This window comes from Meleagris gallopavo, chromosome 8 (assembly GCF_905368555.1).
Source record: "Meleagris gallopavo chromosome 8, MGAL_WU_HG_1.1, whole genome shotgun sequence".
In the NCBI taxonomy this organism is placed as follows: Eukaryota; Metazoa; Chordata; class Aves; order Galliformes; family Phasianidae; genus Meleagris; species Meleagris gallopavo.
In genome coordinates, this window is record NC_139411.1 from 15,493,308 (window position 1) to 15,513,593 (window position 20,286).

General features: G+C 39.0%; 1 protein-coding gene across 6 annotated transcripts in view; it reads left to right on the forward strand.

Annotated features, from left to right (window-relative positions):
- Positions 1 to 20,286, forward strand: part of USP54 (ubiquitin specific peptidase 54) — a 97,807-nt gene that overhangs the window by 71,906 nt on the left and 5,615 nt on the right. For 3 of the 6 annotated variants that reach the window (XM_085229908.1, XM_085229905.1, XM_085229907.1), the window contains 9 exons: positions 2,493 to 2,663; positions 6,787 to 6,918; positions 7,157 to 7,537; positions 8,724 to 8,954; positions 9,874 to 10,017; positions 11,024 to 11,197; positions 14,232 to 14,351; positions 15,589 to 15,781; positions 17,920 to 19,367. In XM_085229908.1, the coding sequence (XP_085086034.1) occupies positions 2,493 to 2,663; positions 6,787 to 6,918; positions 7,157 to 7,537; positions 8,724 to 8,954; positions 9,874 to 10,017; positions 11,024 to 11,197; positions 14,232 to 14,351; positions 15,589 to 15,781; positions 17,920 to 19,367 (2,994 nt within the window). Of the gene's footprint in view, positions 1 to 2,492; positions 2,664 to 6,786; positions 6,919 to 7,156; positions 7,538 to 8,723; positions 8,956 to 9,873; positions 10,018 to 11,023; positions 11,198 to 14,231; positions 14,352 to 15,588; positions 15,782 to 17,919; positions 19,368 to 20,286 lie in introns of all 6 variants that reach the window. The other 3 variants (XM_085229909.1, XM_085229910.1, XM_085229911.1) reach the window with 3 other exon arrangements.

Consider the following 20,286-nt stretch of genomic DNA (forward strand, 5'->3'; position numbering starts at 1 on the left):
TGGTTGCAGAGAATATTTTGTATTAGAAGGGATTTATTGGTTGTCAAGAATAACAAGGTAAAGCCAAAACCAGAAATACAGCTTTTTCCTGAATTTTTAGCCTATTTTTACATCTGTAATTCTAAGAATATTTTATAGTTTTTGTGGACAATATCTAGCTTTATGCTTCCTAATCAGTAAATCAATAGAGAACATCTGCTGTCTCCTTAGTTATATATAGATGTCTGGTAGTAATGAAACAAATCTCCAACTCTTCTTAAAATAAGTGCAAATAAAAGCTGTTAAGAAAACTTTTACTTCTCAGTTGACAAGATGTCTTTCAATTTATAAATATATTGTCCTGTTCTGAAGAAAACCAGGGAGCCTGGAGTGCGGAAAGACCCTCTACTGCTATCCATCAGCAGCTCTACAAGCATCAGATTGTTATATGCTGTAAACAGGCCTTGTAGTTCTGCTGCTTGGTCTCCAGGAAATACATTGCGAATGCTTCTGCTCAGTGTCTCTTCAGTATCTAATATTGTTGTGTTCTAAAACAACTTCAGGAAGCTAAGTATAAAAATACATACATATAAAAAATTTTAAAAGATATTTCCTTTCAGATAGAACTCAGAAGGTTATGATGAGTAACCTGCTCTTTGATTCCGGAAAACTTGATGAATCTCTCATTCACACTTAGTCGTGCTCAACAAAATTCTGCAGTAGTCAACATCAATGCAAAGGTTTTGAAAAATTTTATGAGATACTATAGGTTGATGTGCCAGGAAAAAAACATGCTACACATTTTCCTACCCCTAAATGGGTTTATTCTTTTTTTTTCTTTTTCAGCCCTGTTGATACTCAGACTTCTATATCCCAGTATAGCTTTTTGGGAAAGCATTTTGTTTCTGAGTGTAACTACAGCTGCTTCTGAACTGAAATATTGTACCTAAAATTTCATTGATAAATGCATCTACTCACATTAAAATATGATACCACAAATTATGGAGGAAAGATTATCAGAGATGCTGATATGAAATGTTCTGAAGTGATATCTGAATAGTTCATCTTAGTGTTTGGGTTTTGGATCAAAAGAAGCATGGCCAGCAGGGAGAGGAAAGTGATCGTGTCCCTCTACTCTGTGCTGGTGAGATCTCACCTGGAGTACCTTGTCCAGTTGTGGACTCCTCCATATAGGAGAGACATGGATCTGTTGGAGTGTCCTGAGAACAGCCACAAAAATGATCCACAGAAAGGAACACTTCTCCTGTGAGGACAGACTGAGAGAGCTGTTCAGACTGGAGAAGACTGTGGGGTGACCTGATGACAGCCTTTCAGTATCTAAAGGGGAGCTACAGGAAAGAAGGAGACTGACTCTTTGGCAGGGTCTGTGATGATATAATAGGGGGAGATGGCTTCAAGTCCATGGAGGGTAGATACAGGTTGGATGTAAGGAAAAAGTCTTTTGCGGTGAGGCACTGGAACAGGTAGCCCAGAGATGTGGTTGATGCCCTGTTTCTGGAGACTTTCAAGGTGAGTCTGGATCAGGCCCTGGACAGTCGGATCTAGCTGTGATGACCATGTTCATTGTAGGGGAGTTGGAGTAGATGGCCCTCAGAGGTCCCTTCCAACTCTGAGGATTTTATGATTCAATGATTTTCTGTTGAGTGGAGATTTCAGCTTACAGATTGTACTCTAGTACTCAGCTCCACAGCACAATTCCTTTTTCTTACATTCACCTTTCTTTCTGTGGCTGTTACCTCCTGTAATGGCTGTGTTCTTTATTTCTTTAGATGAATAAGATTTTTAACCAGTAAGGAGTTGGGGGGCAGCTTGTGACTGTAAGAGCTATTATTTTGCCTTAAGTAGGACAATGGCTACAGGACTTTCTCTCACCAAAATACAAAGCGCCCAAGTTTAGTGTTAATACACTATTTGTATCTGTTGTAGTTTCCACTGAAATAAATAGGAGGTGTTACTTTCAGAGCGACCTATGGGGATACAATCTTTAGTATAAAGTTTATTAAGCTTTTGATTCATAATAGATAGTGTGTTAATTATTATGACCTGTTATGTTCTTGTTATCTTTATTAATATTTTGTACTTGACTAATTTTTTTTAACTTTGACTTCCTTAGAGGCAGTGTGTTTCATACTTAAATTACACTTGACAGAGATGAAACTTAGTAAAGAAGAATTTCAATGCGGTACTAGCATGTATTTAGCAGTCCAAAGGACATAGTTTAATATTGCATGATAAATAGACTTGAAAAACTCAGAGTAATCAGAGAGAATAGAAATAAAGATTTTAAGGTTGTATGACACCCTTTTCCTCTTCTCACAGAAAAGAACCTTTTCTGTAAGATTAAGTGTTCTGGGATTTCTGTTTATATGTTTGGCCCTCTACTTTTTGAGTTAACTTCCGTATAGTTTCCTCTCTTCTTGTTCTTTTTTTGCCTCACTTGACTCTTTGATCAGTCACAAGAAATTGAAATTTAACATTACTTTCTTTTCTAGGGAGAGAACCTTCCATCTCAAGTGATACCAGAACAGATTCCTCGACTGACAGCTATCCTTACAAACAGGCACACCATGAGTCTGTGGTCAGTCACTTCTCTTCTGACTCACAGGGAACGGTCATTTACAACGTGGACAATGATGCAGCTTCTCAAAGCAGCAGGGACACAGGTAGCAGATAAATTTATATCATAGTAATCATTGTCATTAAATATGATGACTACAGTGGAGCTCAGTGAATAATCTCTTTTTATGCAACCCATAACAGACTAGTGAACAACGTTTACTGTCCTGTATGGCTTTGGTTTGCAATTAACCATTATAATCCCAAGAATTAGCATAATTTTAAGTGTATGGCTGGCTTTTGTAGACTTTTATGTAGCCAGGCAAAAATTAACACACGCTATTTCTGTTATCCACTATCTACCTTCTCTCTTAGTCATGTAAAATTCTGGAACTTGGAGTTTGTTGTGCACTACCATTGTACAGTTTGGTAAGTGATGTGTGTACTACTTACTCATCTATGGGCAGTTTGTTTCAGGAGTTGCAGCTGCCTGGGAAAGGTATTTCTCTCACTAGGAATCTCCCATACTTGAGTACCGAGGACTTCCTGTGTACGTGTGTGTTGGCAGTATATAGCAGTATATACCGCACCAGGGAGGAGCATAAGATGATTTCCTGCCTGTGCTATGGAGACAAGTGAAAACATACAGTTGGAAGAGAGTTTGTCCTCATATTCCTTCAGGCAGCTGAAGAGTCTGCCTGAAGACTCTCTTGCAGAAAAGAAATGAACTGGAAGTCTGTAGCTTAGATTTGTATTACTCATGGCCAGTGATCTCAGTCAGCCTGCTTCTGCATGCAGTACTAACTTCACTTCTGAAAAAGCAGTGTATGAGTTAAGGACAGACTTCTCAAGCATCAGAAATATGACCTACTAAATGCATTTGCAGTTATTTTATTGTTTTTTTTAAAGACTTTTTAAGAGGAATAACTGTTGAATCAGCAACTGTTGGTTGCAACAGGGTCAATAGCTAACACACCACTGTGTCCTTCTGGTTGTGAAGTAGTTGCTGTTACATCTTGTGACACTTAAACATCTTTGGTCCATTTGAAACAATCTACTGTACAAGCCTTTCACAACCTGAAAAAAATGTCTCAAAGTTTTCTTCAAGACTTTTTTTATTCTTAGCAGAGGTTCAAGTAACTATAATCTGTGGTTTTGGATAGCTTGAAGATCCTTCTGACCTTTTAGCAAATACTTAGCACTATAGGTTCTGGTAATAGTCCTCAGTAGAGTGTGAGAAAGAAGGGAAAGTTGGAGCAGAATTGGAGAGCGGTGAGGAAACAAAATTCACATTGATCCAAAGATTACTGAAAAACCAAAAATAAAAATGCTGGTGGAGTATTATTTGTATGGTCTGCAAAAGTAGCAGAAAGTGTATTGTATTAGATTACTCTTGGTACAATTTTTCACAAATCTATTTTTTAAAAAGTAAGAAGGGGAGGGTAGTAGGAGGGTTGCCACCATGTAAGCAGATTAAGTTCAATATATTAACTTTTTGTTCTGTCATGTTTTAGTGATGCTCTCCTGTTCTTTTTCTTTCTTCTCCCAATGATTCTGTCCTATGTTATTCCCTTCAGTTCTAGACCATTTCTCACCACCTAATTTCAGTCATCCTCATCTTCCCTGATTCTGCTTTAGTTACAGTCAGTATGTCCCCTTAGGTAGTCACCTGTCTGGATGTTTTCCCCTTTTATTTTTGCCTTCCTGAAACCTTTCCAAAAAGCGAGTCTGCCAACTTATGCAACTGTTCAGTCATCAAAAGGTGATCCGTGGGGCTATTAAGAAGCCATCCACATTGACCTGTCAACTGTTGCTGCTATTGAATCATTCTGGGCAAGAGCAGGATTCTACATTTAATGGCCATTTACCCCACTACTTCAGCCCAGAATTTTCTGGACCCTATCCCACATCGCCCTTCTGGGAAGGACCAGCATTGGGTCATAGGACCTCAGGTACCTGGGTTCTTCAGGATGAAAGCATGGAGGGTGGCTGCATGAGCCCTCTCTTGCTCCTGCCAACCTGTGCTGCTGAGAAAAATGTGCGTATTCTGGCTGCCCTATTCATGCAACTGAGATTTCCGTGGGAGGGAGTAGTGGATGTTCTGTCTTAATCTGTTTGATTTCATTCTTTTTTTCTTAACATATTGTCCCCCATTCCCTGCCAAAAAAAAAAAAAAAAAAAGAAGAAAAAAAAACCAAAAAACCCTGTGAAACTTTCTTTTGAATACTGCCGTTTATGAAGCCATTGAAGCCATCCTACACATGGAGGATGAGGCATTTAAGAACACATTCAGCAAGGCACACTTTTACATGTGCAATTGAGTACTCAGAACTCCTGACTTTTTATTTTAGTGAAGTTAATGAAATTAGTGTGAAGTTTCAGATTGTATCTCTGGGACTGCTAGTTCCTCTATTGATGCATTACACTGGTTTTAGTCGTTGTTCCAGAGGGTACAAGTAGAGACAATGTAACGTGTGCGTTGCAGGCTCATGATTCTTGGAATCTCCTCTGTGTCTGTTAAACATTCAATGACATTATGACAAAATTTGCAATCTATGAAAGGAGGAGAAAATATTTATGCACTGCTAACAGCCTTCATTTTTACAAGACTGAATTATGTTCTTTCATTAATCTATGCAGACAGACCCTAAGCTAGCTAAATAGTCTTTGTTGCAAGCATGAAGAGTGCTAACTAACCATTCTTACTAAGTTGAAAGAGCTGTAAGGGAAAAAAGTTTTCACTAGTGAAGTTGTGCACTCTGAAGTGAAACAATTCTCTCGTATCTTGAGAGACACCACTACAAGGTATAAGATACTACTGTTCTTTCAGACCCTAGAAGATGCATGACAGTCCATGCTGTGGGGGTAAATGGTTTCTTCCCAAGAACTGACTGATTCTTGCTCAGTCATCTAAATGCTGTACATCTTCAGTCTTCACTGCCAACGTTTCTCTTTTGTTCCCTTAGTTCTTTTATTTATTTTGTTTCTAAAAAATTTAACTACAGAATCTTTATACAGTTTGCAAATGAATAGAAACACGAGTTATGTGTAGCTTGCTTTTTATTGTTTGGATTCCTTCCCACTCATACATTGTAGCACCTTTGTGGCAGTTGTAGTTGAAGTGTATTACTTTTTCAGCTGTTTTAAAGTACGATTTTACTTGTAAAATCTACTTTAAGTGTTGTTGATTTTGATGTCAATTTCTAGAAAAGGACTAAGCTCAAAACAGCCAGTTACATAGTCTGGTGGCTGTTCATCCATTGTTGAGTAGTACAGATTTTCCATTGCTATCATCCTGTCCAAGGTGAAATTTGTTGATGTTAAGGCTAGATAAGTCTTTGTAGCTTATTCATAAATTCCCTTCTTATCCTGCATCTCTGCTTGGGACTACTCACGTGAGTAAAGCCATGCGTGTGTTTGTGCTTGAAGGCTTAGGACTGTGAATGTGTGAGAACTGTAAAATTAAGAAAATAAATGGTAATACAGAAAACACGTAATTAATTAACTGTCATATACTCTTAAGTCACATTTTATCTGAGGAAAGTTGGGAATATATCATATGCAAGAGAAAACACTAGGACATGTGAGCTTGTAGTTAAGGGGACATTGCTGTGTGTCAGCTGATCTATGCTGCTGATGTGTGTATGTTCTTAGCTTGTGGCGGATGCGAATTAGCTGACTTAGCCCTTGAGAGCCTATTGAGGCTTCTTCCTTGTAGCCTAAACTAACTCAAATTACCTTTGCTACAGGTGAAGAGAGTGCAGAAAGAGAATTAGTGTAGAGCTGCTGATGATGTGCAGTAATTTTTTCTTAGATTTTGACTTGCTCATGCATTTAAGCCTTCATTCAACAGAATAAGCTGTCCTTAGTTTTTTGTTCATGGCCATTAAAACTGAGCAAGTATTCAGATAGCAAGGAAGTGGTATCCTTAGAGCACTGTAAGACAAAATACAGTCAACTGTTCTCCTTTTGGATAATCTCTCATTATCAGAGTCATTGGAGGAAATGTATCACTTATAGCCTTAAAACAAAACAAACAAAAATAAACCAAACTTCCCTTCTCTGAGACAAAACCAGAAACTTGTGGATGGAAAAGCTTAACCAAACCTGACAGTTAGCATTGGACAGTCTGCAGCTCCTAAGGAGCAGAAGAGCCCTACTGTTCTCAGCACACAGAGCGCTCAGTCCGAAGGCTCTTGTCATCTCAACTGTGTTCTTCTGTCCTTTCAGGGCACCTGACTGACAGTGAGTGTAATCAGAGGCATATTTCCAAGAAGAGCTCACTGGCAGACCGCAAGAGGAGTTCTAGCCGATCTCGGCGAAAAGGAGATGAGTCTCAGTCATCAGGATACCATAGTGAAGGCAAGAATCTCTATTTTATTGAAAATATCAATATCTTTCTGATATATATTTTTTAAGATCCTCACTGTGTATATACTTGTTTGTTACATCTTTGCCTGCATTTTGTCTCTCTCTTTCGCTTTTGTTTTTTTTCTTTTGTTTTACTTTTCAAAAACTGCATGAAGATGCTGTGAGTAGGGCTGCTAGCTTAATCTGAAGTTATTTTTGTGGCTTTTGCTCTCTCTTTTATGAACTACAGGAGAAACCTTGAAGGAGAAACAAGCCCCCAGAGCTGCCCCCAAGCCATCCAGCAGCACCAGCAGATTAAGGGAATTTAAGGAGACAGTGAGCAATATGATCCACAACAGACCACAGCAAACTTCTCAAACCAACCAAAATTCCCCTCATGGAGGGGGTCATATGGATCAGGCAGAAACACGGCCCTCAAAAAGCCTCTCTGTGCACTCTAGAGACTGGGAAGTTGAGAGTACCAGTAGTGAGTCTAAATCCAGTTCATCTAGCAGGTACCGGCCAAGCTGGAGACCCAAGAGAGAGTCTCTAAATATAGACAGCATCTTCAGTAAAGACAAGAGGAAGCATTGTGGATACACTCAACTTAGTCCTTTCTCTGAAGAGGCAGGTAAGAGTTTGAGAAGAAAGATTTACATTAAAGTGTGTGGAATTTATAACATTCTGCTATTCTGTTTGATTAAAGTAAAATAGAGAAGTAAAATTTTGAATGTGGCATATAGGCTGGCAGTGACTCACATCCTGGAAGTTTCTTTGTGGATATTGAACGTGTGATACTTGTTTGTTTTCCATATGTTAAATTTCACATTTTAAAAAATAATAAGGGAAACTTTACTGTCTGTGCTGCTTAAATGGACTCAATACTAGACTGCTAAGTATTTGGAAGTTCATTACTTGGAGTGGCCTTTCTTATTGGTCAAGCTTTTTCTTTTGATTGTTTTTGCATGATGGCTTAAACTATGGTGTAGCAAGTACTTCATGCATTAGTGCTGAGCTTCTGTTATGAGGATAAGAGCAGCTGATGATTTACCAGCATTTGTTTATGACGATATATACAGCAGCTATGCAAATTGAATATAGAGACTTTGTCCTTGGTTTTACTCTTTCTTGAAGGTGAAGGAATCTGTTGTGAACCACTTCATGTCTTTTGTTCCCCTGCTTCCCTTCCCCTAATTTGTAAATGAATGTAGTACACTCACTTTATTCTTACTTCAGGAGGTGTATATTCCTGAAACTGCAATAATGTGGAGAACAAGTGTTTACCAATTTCTTTCTTTTTTGTTGATATGCTTCTGGAACTGCTGCTTTTTACTGCGTGTAGATGAGAAGGAAGAGATCTGTGTGACTGGCAGTGGAGTGGTGGTTAACAAGGACACTTGCAGAAAATTTAGAGCCTTGAGAGGCAGGGACAGCTGTCACCAACTGAAAGGAATGAAAAGTTTAAGGAATTGGGCAGCATAAATAAATGTATAGAGGGAAGATAAAGGTAGAAGAGAACACAGCTTCAGGAATAAAAAAGCAAGGGGAAAAAAGAAAAAAGGTAGAAACAAAAAGGACGCAAAGAAGCAAATGAGAACATACAGGAAAATCAACAAGGAAGAATTGTAAATAAAAATGTTTCTCCTCACATTGTAAATGGCAGGAAAAAAAAAGGTAGAAAATGTAGCATCTGAAGTTAATAAGACAGTAGAATATAAACTGGAATTACTAAAGGCACAGTTGGGAGCAAAAATATGTAGACTTGCTGCTCTGAAAGTCTGGATATTTTACTAGGTTATTTTCTTTTATCTCAACAGGTAAAGAGCTTATGGAGAACGAGGTCAAGGAACATACTGGTCAAGAAACAAGATCAAGCCAGTCAAATGTCAGATACAAGCGTCCTGTGCTAAGCCGTGGTACCCAGCATGTGATGGATCAACATCCTCATCTAATACAGAGGATGGAGTCTGGATATGAAAGCAGTGAACGCAACAGCAGCAGCCCAGTTAGTCTGGACATGCCCTTGTCTGAAAACTCAAGCTCCCACAGGTAGATTTTAACAAACTTCACTTTTGGAGTGAAGTCTTCATTTCTTTTTTGCTGTGTTACATAATGCTGTAGAACATTAAAAACAAAACAAGCCAATAGCACAAATCATCCTAGCTTATAATGCAAGTTCATTGAGGCAGGGAGAAATAGAGAGGAAATACGAATCTGAGTGAGATTGCTCCCTTTTCTTGTCAGTATATTGATAACTTACTGACGATGATGAGTTATGAAAAGGAAAGTAAATGAAAGAGACGTAATGTTGAGTGAAGTGATGCATTTGAAATAATCATACCTTTAGTCTACAATTTCAAATTTCAAATATCAAACTTAACATGAACTTAGGATTGGCCTTTTTCTTTCAGATAAATCATTGTTTCATAGCATCTGTGTACAAAATCAGAAATCGATGATCTTGCATAGAAATCTTTGACCTTGTTGAAGATTAGGGACTTAGGAAGAAGTTTTTCACTGAGAGTGGTAACACACTGAAGCAGGTTGCCCAAGGAGGTTATGGACGCTCCATCCCTGGGTGCATTCAAGGCCAGGCTGGATGTGGCTCTAGGCAGCCTGGTCTGGTGGTTGGCGACCCTGCACATAGCTGGGGGTTGAAACTGGATGATCTTTGAGGTCCTTTTCAACACAGGGCATTCTGTGATTCTCTGATTGTTGGTTTGAGAGATTCACTGAAGTTTTGCAAGACATCTGCTGTATTTACATGCAAATATAAGAACTACTGTCCTCCTGCTTATTTGCTTTCTCTTTCTGTTTCTTTAAATAATCTTCTGTGATAGTCTTTTGTTTTTTTCCCTTACAACTGTAAAAGTAAAATGCAAGTAAATATTTTTGTGATAATAGAAAATGTAGACGTAACCTCTCCCAAAAAGTTTAATAATACTGTGAACTGTAATTACTCTTTTTGGAGGGACATTCATATGAAACGAACAGGTGGATTGGTTCCTGCCTGGCGTAGCATCCCAAAGTCTCACAGTAGCAGCATACTGGAAGTGGAGCCTACTTCATCAAATGGAAACTGGGCAAACAGCCCACGTGCCTTTGGAAACGGTAAGCTAAACTTGTCAGTAGTAGTGGTTCTGTGAGTTAAAGCATATTGGAGTTGTTTTTTTGCTTTCTGGATGTTTATCTTTACAGTGCAGTTATGGAAAAAAAGGAATTGAAACATAGGGGAACATAAAAACACAGTTTAACATGTAGTAACTTTAGTTTGCCATAGGAAATGGCAAAAAACTTATTTAGAATGTTCCTTTTGATAATGTTGTTCTTGTGTCATTTTCAACAGACTGATTTGTCTGATGAAATAAAATTATTTTTCCTTTTCTTTCCCATAATTCAGTATTCTGCTATTAGTTGAAAATGTCTTCCCAAGCATAATTCATAACTTATGGGATTGATGACTCCTGAAAAGAAGCTTATAATGGTAAAATTGTCGCAAATGTGATTATGTATCTACAGGATACTTGGACTAAAGCTGAGCTTTTTTGCAGATACACATTCCAATTATCCTTCTGAGGAAATCCTTTCCCTTACCCAGACATTCTCTGGAATAAAGTATCGAGGGAAGGTAGTTTCTATATACAGGTCAAAGTTGAAGTGAGACTGAAGACTGATTTCTGCTGTATTGACTCGTACATAAGCCTTTTTTCCTTCCATTCTCATTTGGCTACATTGGCATAACGTTGGTTACAGTTCTAAGCACAGTAAGAAGTCTCAAGATTTCAGCAGCAACTTACAATTCTCTCTTCAGATTTTTCTGTTTCATGTGCTGTTTCTTGTGTCATTGAATTGAGGGAAGGGCTGTGCTACAGGGGATTGTGGACTAATACTGCAACACTTTTATCAGAGCCACCGCCACAGAAGACAATTGGAAACTGAATGGCTTGGGCAGCCATTAAAAGTAAAATTGAACAAAACAGAATTTGTGGTCTGAAATTCTGTGGTCTTTGGTCAGTCTGCTATTTTCTAATGGCAATTTTATTGTCCATTAACATTACTTTGTCTTTGAATGGATACTTTCAGAGATCTTACTATAAAAAAAAACTTTGTTTGGAAGGTGGGGAGATGTTTGCCCCTTTAAAGAGTGAACTGGATGAATTGCAAGAGGAGGTGGCAAGAAGAGCACATGAACAAGAACTACGCAGGAAAAGAGAAAAGGAAATGGAGGCAGCGATGGGCTTTAATCCCCGTCCCAGCAGGTTCATGGATCTAGATGAGCTACAGAATCAGGGTAACTTTTTGAATGCAATATATTTTGCAAGATTATGGTTTTTCTGAACCTTAGAACTTACTTCCCTACTCTCTCTCCCCATTCTCCACTCCCAGCATTGCAATTTTGTGTCTTCACATAGTGGAACGCTGTCAGTTTCAGACTTTTTGCATACAGAAAACTGATTGGCATTTTAACCATATTTCATGAATGTGACAGCGAGGTAAAAGTTTCTAATGCAGAGATGTTTATAATTGCACCTTTCTATTTTGTGTGTAGTGATATATAGATATAGCTTATAGGCTTCTCCCAGCGTTTTGGAATAAACACCTTTCAGATACCTCAGATCCACCTGCAGCATAGCTTGTCCACTTAGGTTGTTGTTTTCTTTATTTTTCTTTCTTGTAGCATCACTGACCTAAGCAATTCTATTTGTTCCTGCTTTTATACTTCATACTCTCCCTCTCTGTTCAGCTGTGCAGCTGCAGCTCAAGGGTGATAACAAGTACTGGGGCAAGCTTAAGCAGGTAGAGTACTTTTAAAAAAAAAAAAAAAAATCTGAGCAGGATTTGTCGATTTGTCTCGTTTATCTTTCCTAAAGGACAAGAATTGGAGGAAAAAAAAATCTAAAAAGCCAAATATTAAGTCTTAATGTCTTTTTCAAGACTCCTTTCTAGTAAGGGATGGCAGCAGAAAAGGAGGTTTAATTGGAAGGATGTGACTATAACAGAGGGAGCTTGGTGATTCAAGTGTATTGCCTCTGTTTTATTCTAAGTCTCCATTAGCCAGTAAGAGGAATCAAAGAGAAGGTTGGCTGACCCAGCTGAGAGAAACCTGGTAGAATGCTTAACTGTGGATTCCTGGTGGTCAGCAGAGCCAAGAAAGATGGTGAAATGTGTATGATTTGGTCTCCTAAATTCAGGCATGGCTGGGGCAGACTCAGTGAGGCATTGTGGCCTCCCAAATACTCCTGTGTTGCTAGACCTCCTGGGACCCATACACTGTTCACTCAAACCTCTTGTAGCAGAGAAGGAGATGAGATGTTTGTGTGCTGCAGAACAGAGGTGAAGGATTGAGAGGAGATGCCACACAGCAAAGCGAGCTCTGGATGCAATACAGCTGGCACTCTGCAGCCTACAGCAACTCCAATTGTTGGAATGTCGCTATGTATACTTACGGTGGCTGGATAATATGGTCTTTATGAGGATGTCTGACTACCTGAATGTATTTCTTTGAATTTCTTGGTATTAGTGAGCTTCCAGGTTATCCTTTATGGTCCCACTGTGACCTGCAGGTAACCAGTTTACAAGTTCTGATGTACCAAATTAGACAGATAAATTTTTTTATTAGCATTAGGGTTTATTTTTGTGAAGTCCTAATGAGGTAAAAATTGAAAAGTGGGCCCCTGTTCTTGAGCATGAGGATGTTGTCTTCTCCTGCCTAAGGAAAATAGTATAGTTTTCCAACACGTTAGCCTTCTTTGTTCTTCTGTTGTGTTGGTAGAAGCAAGACTTGCTTAGCTTTTCACTGGCAAGAAGAAATGAAACTAGGATATTTCTTTATCTAAAAAGACTTCAGTACAATGTTTGAGTTACTGCCTTTGACCTGAGAAGGAAAATTTTAATTTGTTCCCATTAAGCCTTTCCCCATCCCAGAGATGTAATAGCTTAACATTAGCAGACCGCTAGGTTGCCTGAAACATTTGCTTGTGCGCGGAACTCCAGGACACTTGTGACTCATTTTCCCTCAAGTAAATTGCTACACTCATGAAAGAAAGCTAACTTCAGTATTCTGGCCTTGCTTATGAGCCTCAGTAGCCTTGATTTTGAAACTGAATGTGCTGTTCGATTAACACACTGCTCTAACAAATCTCACTTCTCTCTGCAGTAATTGCTTTTCGTATGAGTTCTTAATGGGTTTATGTTTCTCCATTTGTGCACAGTGCAGCTGGAGAACAGGTCAGACCATAGTATTTGTTACGTGAGTTGAGAAGGTGTAAATTTCTGTTGGCCAAGAAAGATACTCATATTCTCTGTTGTAATAATGACCTTCCAGAAAAGGAACCCACCTCCCAGTGAAGCAGTTTAATATTATTTTGCCCTGCCTCACTTGAGCATGAACATTTCAGTACATAACTTGCATAATGTTTAATAGATGACACTAGCTTGTTTGAGCATTTTCTCCTCTCAGAACTGGATGTTTCTTCAGTGTTTCTTATTTGCTGTTTGTATCCAAGAATGATTTACATTTTTCTCTTCTGATGCTGTTGTCTAAACTACTGTAAAGAGAATTCTTGACTGTTGTCCCTTTCTTTTTTACTTTTTTCCTATGTTTTCCTCCCGAAGCTGTAAGACAGTTGGGTTTTCATATTCTCTGTGTTTCTTTCAGTAGTTGAGGGTATGCACTCAGTGCAATCATAGAACTATTTTTTGCAGTCATATGCACTTGCACTCAAGTCTGAGTATTGTTTTGTGGACATCTCAGTAGTTTCAGTTTAAAGACATTTTATGTGGAACTAATTGGATATCTGAAGAAGAGTTAGATGATTTCTGACGGGGGACTTATGATAATCTAGATCAAGAAAAGCCCTGGCCTGCTATGTTTTACTATTTTGTTTTGGGATAAATTTAGAATTAAATTCAAGATAATTCCTAGTGTTTAGAAATCATCTGAATTAGCTCTGTGACATGTCCACACCATCTCTCTTACTAAGCTGGCCTTGAGAGTAACGTGTTAAACCAGTACAACTCTCTCAAGTAGACAAAGATTGAGGAAAAAGTCTGGTTCACATTGTTTCACTCTGTGTGTGTGTGTGTGTGTGTGTGTGTGTGTGTGTGTGTGTGTGTGTGTGTGTGAAGTGTATCAAGACACCCAAGTTATACTCCTGTTTAAGAAAAGTCTAGATGTTACAGTAGATGGTTTGAGATATGCACAGCTATGCACAGGGAAAGGTCTACTGCCAATGGTGAAACAATGTAGCAGTCACAAATGGGATGAGTGTAAATGAGGGTTTTGCGAAGAATGAAACCACAATGAAGGGTGCTGCCCATTGCAGGGAGGAGTGATGGCTTTGAGAAGTCCATGCAGGAGGCAGACTCAATCTTTGAAGAGTCGCTGAATCAGGAGCAGAAGGGAGATTGTGCTTCAGCTTTGGCTCTCTGTAACGAAGCTATATGTAAGTAACTCTAACCGCTTCAGCTATTGCGCTTTTGACAGTTTGCTAATATTGTAAGAAAGTCTGAAACTTCTAATCATGCTAAATGGTCAGGTAATAATACAGGGATCCAGCTGGTTTTTAGGAAAGTGATGGGTAACAGAATCTTTTCTTTTGTCAAGCATTCTGTTCGTGGGGTTTTAGCCCTATCTTCATCTCCATATTTTCACGTTTGCATCTGTTCTGTTGTTCTCTCCAGCGCTGTGGCAGTAACAGCACTGGGATGCTGATGTGTCTTTTTTGGTGCTGAATGTTACGTTTCAGCAAGCACCAGTACGGTAACTTCTTCTGCCACTTGGCCTTCATTTAACAATTTTTCCCAATCCTCAAGCCAAATTACAAATGGCTGTTCTTTATGGAGGGTGTAGAATAGGGAGGAAAAGGTTAGTCTACTCCTAAGTCCTTTGAATTAATTAAAAAAAAAAAGAGCTGTGCTGTACCTACTTCTCAGAAAGAAAAAGCGTTAGGATGTTGAAGCGCTTAAATGCATTGTGACACTTGAGAATGTGTGCTATGTAATTTCATTTTATTTTTATTTTTTGGTCCTTTTCCATTGTGACTGGCTGGCTGTCTCACCCCATGCTCCTCTCTGTCTGTATAGAATGGCTGCAGACAGGGTAGGTAGTCCCTCTGCATTTGCGTTTAGAAATTGGCTCTTGTGAGCTGCAGAGTAGTGTGCAATATACAGCTATTGTGAAGGCACTACTAGCTTCCATTCCAGCAAAGTATGTGCTCAATTTCAGAATCCAGCTGGGTATCCTTGCACAGAATCATAGAATGACTTAGCTTGGATGGGACCTTAAAGACCATCTAGTTCCAATCATCCTGCCATTGGCAAGTTTGCCACGCACTAAGTAATGGGAGTCCTAGGTATGGCTTATACAGCAGGAGAACAGAGGAATGAAGCAGCAGTGTGGTAGGACTGGAATGAGCCTGTGTGAAGGGGATGAGAAGTTGGGCTGAAACATACTTAAACAACTATTAATTTTACTTCATTTTGATTTAGTTTCAATTAACTTGTTTGGACACCTGGCTAAGCTGAATGTGCATTAATGGAGTCAGTAGCATCCTTGTGATCTTTTTGTGGCAGTATTTGCATGATCCATGTTTTATGTTCTTGCTGCATCTTTTTTTTTCTTTTTCAATTTTATTCCTTTTTTCTGTTTGTTTTTCTGCTATGTTTTCTTTTGCATTTTAGCTAAACTAAGACTTGCCATGCATGATGCCAACTCTAGCACTCACAGCAGAGCCCTAGTCGATAAGAAGCTGCAAATCAGTATCCGAAAAGCCCGGAGCCTCCAGGATCGCATGCAGCACCAACAGCCATCGCAGCCGCTGCCGTCGCCAACCTGCCACCCACCGCAGGGTGGCACCGTGTCCCAGTCTACAAGGTAGTCCAAGTCTGTCGCCTAGACCCAGATCTGAGCTGCATCTGAGCAGTACAGTCTGGAAAGAAATAGAAAACTATATATATTACTCTGGATAGTCCAAGTTCTACAGTGTTTCTCCTTATTTCTTTTTTGTTTAGGCTAGATTGTATTTTAAGAGGGTCGGCTACCTTTTTTTTCTTTTTCCCTCCTCAGTAGTTCACTGTGCACATGTTCAAAGTGTGGTCTGTGGTAGAAATGGAGTCAGTGTCTGGCAGCACTAACGTTTTATGCATAGTGAGAAAGAATACAATAGTAACCTGGTGAGAAGGGACATTAAGATGTAATGTGCAACTGTCTGCCATTGGGAGCAGTTTCAGGACTCAGAACAGTAAAATACTATGATAAAAGTCTTGCAATAACTGCTTTTGTATTGGAAACACCAACCAACTATACTCTGAGAAGTGTCAAGTACATTGGTCTTTTCTTTCTAGTCCACTTATCTAACAGCTCTTGGATCCAGATCCTTATCCTGTCACCTTGACTATTCTCCCTGATGCTCTGTCATTCTTCATTTCCTTTCTATGCTTCCCAGCTTCCTGCAGACTGGCTTAGCAGACTCTTCATGATTCTTTCTTCCATATAAAGACTTCAACTCTAATATAATTAATCTCTGCCGTAACTGATCCCTTCTTCCCACCCTCTTTAGCATGCAGCTTGATCCTTCTTTCTTCCCATACCATTCCCTCCTAGCACAAGACCATCCCTATCCAATTTCTAGGGCGTTTCTTGTACTGTTACTTTTATTTCCTTTTTCCTTTCTATCATGCTTTATTATTAGGAATGTAGATGTAATCTCAGATGAGAATCTTCTCCTTTTTTAAAATAAAGCTATATACTAAAACTTGGTGAATTTGCACAACTGCTGGGCTATAGCTCGTAATGTGCTTTTCCTGCAGTAGTTGAATTATATGCAATGAGGGAGGATCTTTTTGTCAGTGAGGGTCCGTTATATCCTCTTGGAGAAGAAATAGAGAGCACCAATTATGCATTTTGGTAGATTCTAAGAAAATGAAAAAAATGAAACTTTCTGAATTAATTTTGTTAATGCTGAATTTACTGTTGCTTTGTGAAAAGAACATTACTTTTCCGAAAGTTTTATTGAAGTAAATACTGCAGCCAATGGAAAGAATGTATTGATAGCCAGTGTCTTGTATTCTTGCTTTAATGTAGATAATGTAGACAGTGTAAGGCTTGCAGTTACTCACAGACAAGGTTATTCTGCTACATGCATTAACTACACATGTGATAACTTCTGTACATCTCAAGGAGAAAGCAGATTGATGTTAGGTTCCTCAGGTTCTCTGTCAGAGCTGTTAGTAGCTTGTTGTTTCCTCACAATCACATGAACTTAGAACTCTTTAGTACATCTGCATATTGAAATGCTAAACTAAATGCAGAAAAGTGTGAAGGGCATGTATGACCCAAGAACATAATTGTCTTATATTGATATATAGGAAGAATACAAATTATTATTTAGAAGTTTGCCTAGAATATACATTACTGCAAAATAATGGTTATTTATTTGAGTAAGTATCTTAAAATTGAGAATACAAAGACAATATGAGAGATTATAATCTGTTCTTTCTATTTGTCAAGTTATTCTACATGAAGTTGCTAGATAGAGAAGACCTTATGGAAATACCATCAAGTTGTTTTCAGATTGTGAACTTGTCTGAATTATTTATTAAAAAAAAAAAATCTAGTATATTAACATTGGAAACAATTGTTTATTTTATGTAAATGCTATTTTTATTGTTCTTACACAGTTATTCCTTCTGCACTCGCAGTCTATTGGTTAAAATACATAGGGTGCTGTGTAAGAATGCTGGGAAAGATTCCATAAAGCATAACTTTACTACGTACTCTTCAAAATGTGAAATGATTTCAGCAGATCAATTAATGTAGAAAATCATACATAGAAGCAAAGGATTATCGTTTCTGTATCTACTGAATTTTAATGCAAAGTCTTTCATCACAATTCAGTTGGCAAAAGAAAGAAAAGTCTGTTGAGGAATATGTAGTGCAGGGTAAGTTCTGCACCCTAGGGATAAGCATAAGCAATGACTACTGCTAATTATTTGCCCTTCTGTGTGTTTTAGTGAACAGACTGGCCCGTTCCAAGTACTGCTGAGCCAGGAGGTACCACTGGAACCCAACAAGGAAGTGGAATTTGGGTCCAGTTCTTTCTTCCACCCACCTGCTTCCTGCCATGAATTGCACTCATCATTATATCCAGAGTCTTCCTCCCTGTCCCCTCCTGAAAGCAATCCATCCAACAGGATCTCTCCAAACTTCCAGTCTGCTTCTTCTGATTTTCATGACCAAGTTCCCTCTTTTCCCTATAGGCAAGGGTCGGCAGAGAGATCTGCAAGAACTGAGAACGATGCCCACCATAGTGGGGAATTTACTGACACTACAGCCACAGGGCCAAAAGAATATAGGGAATGCTGCAGTAGCAGCAAGTTAGAAGAGGTTCATAGCATAGCACCCATTCTCACACCTCAGTACAAATCCAAAACTAACACAGTAAACTCTGTGTCTTTGCCTACACTTTTTCCCTGTCCACATCCACCACAAGCAGCATCTCCTGAAAAGGACAACCAGCACAGTCCTTGTTCCAAACTTTCAATATCTCCAGTGCAGCCCAGCATTGATCATTTAGGGAGCTATCATGAAATGTCCCCTGCAACTTCATCCCTTTCACAGCAGTGTTCCCTGGATCCTTTGCAGAAAACAAATAAATACTCCAGAGCAAACAGTCATGAGATTTTATTACCCTCGCAGGATGAATTCGGTATAGCAGAAGGTTGCAAATCTGAGGCTTTTAGTACAAAGGGACACGTTCGCTCCTTGGCAGAGCAGTTTCAGAAAATGCATGCAGTCTCCCAGAGGAAAGGTACTCATGAAAGAGGCTGGATTTCTGCAGTATGTCAGAATGAGACGTCTCCAAAACAAATACAAAAATCTTCCATCAACCCTTCACCCTCTGATTACAGACAGCTAATCCATCAAAACCAAGAGAACAAAACTCAGTCTTCTGAAAAATTACATTCAACTGTGGATATTAGGGATGGGGTAGTTTCTCTGGAGGGTAAGCATGTTGCTTCTAAGAGTATTTGTTCTATCAGTGAAGAGCTGTGTAGAAGAGGTGGACAGAATCTAGTAGACCCTGCACCCTACCTGGAAAGGCACTGTCATGATGGAGGAATGAAACAGGTGGATGATGGAACTACTAGTAGCATGGTTGCCTCTATGCCTGTGGACCGCTGGGTGGATAATGTTACTAGGTATTACAGTTCTCAAAAGGATAATAAGAATACTGAATGGCTTCCTGTACCTGGCAGAAGTCCACCCCTTTCTGATCAGAGAGCAGTTGGAGATGACTTGAGCAGGATCCCAGTACATCTGCATCCACAGTGGAATCAAGACACAGAACAGGAGCTCTCAGAACTGGAATCCCTCTATCAGACTAGTCTGCAGGCATCTCAGGCCACTAGACCTTTCTTGGGAAGACAGGACAGTGCTAGGTATCCATTTGACCATTCAGGTAAGAATACTGCAGTTGTTTTTCTTGATTGACCTACCACCATATTCCATAACAGATGAGGGGATGTTTTCCAGACAGATTAATTACATGGGTATAAACTTAAGTAAATATTTAGGTTGAGAACTCTGAAAACATTTTAACCACAAAGAGGTAGAAAAGCACTGTAATACTGCAGCCTGTAGAGGCTGCAGTAATTGTTGATCTTGGCAAACAGCAAAATCTGTTAAAAATAACATAGCAGTAATTGATCCTCTTTTGAAGTAGGAAGCTAGCTGTTCAGGTTAGGCTGTTGAATTCTACTGTTTGAAAGTCCTACATCACCTCTGCAGTTTATTAAAACTGTTTCTGCTCCTGGTGTGAATGTTATACAATTTTGTGACTTTGACTGTTTTGTATTTAAGAATTTAGTCTCCTGATAGAGGGGAATAACTTTTAAAAGCATTGCTAGGTCTGAGAAGTTTTTTGTTTGTTTGTTTGTTTTGCTAAGGGACACCTGCTTTGAATTCTGAAAAGTTATTTGTGAAAGTGGTAATTAGGGTGCATGATCTGTACTAAAATCCTTGAGACCTTGTCGATTAGTTGGTGCTGAAAGCAAATGAATAGTTTCTGGCACTAGTGGTGAGAACAGCTCTGACACTTCTGGAAACAGTCATTAGAGTCAGATGATAGAAGCCCAGTTCTACTTAAGCTGTTCTGATCTTCTGTCTGGGGTAGGACAACACTGCTTCTCTGCTTAGCAACTGAACAACAACAACAACTGAATCAAATTTATTTTTGATCTGTGTCATTGTATTAGGGTTGTAAATTTTTATTGTCAAATATAAAGCTGCTCAAAACTTGGCGGGTACCAAAGTGTGTATGTATACAAATAAAATAGAAATGAATACACACACAAGATAGATTTACTCCTGTCCTGCAA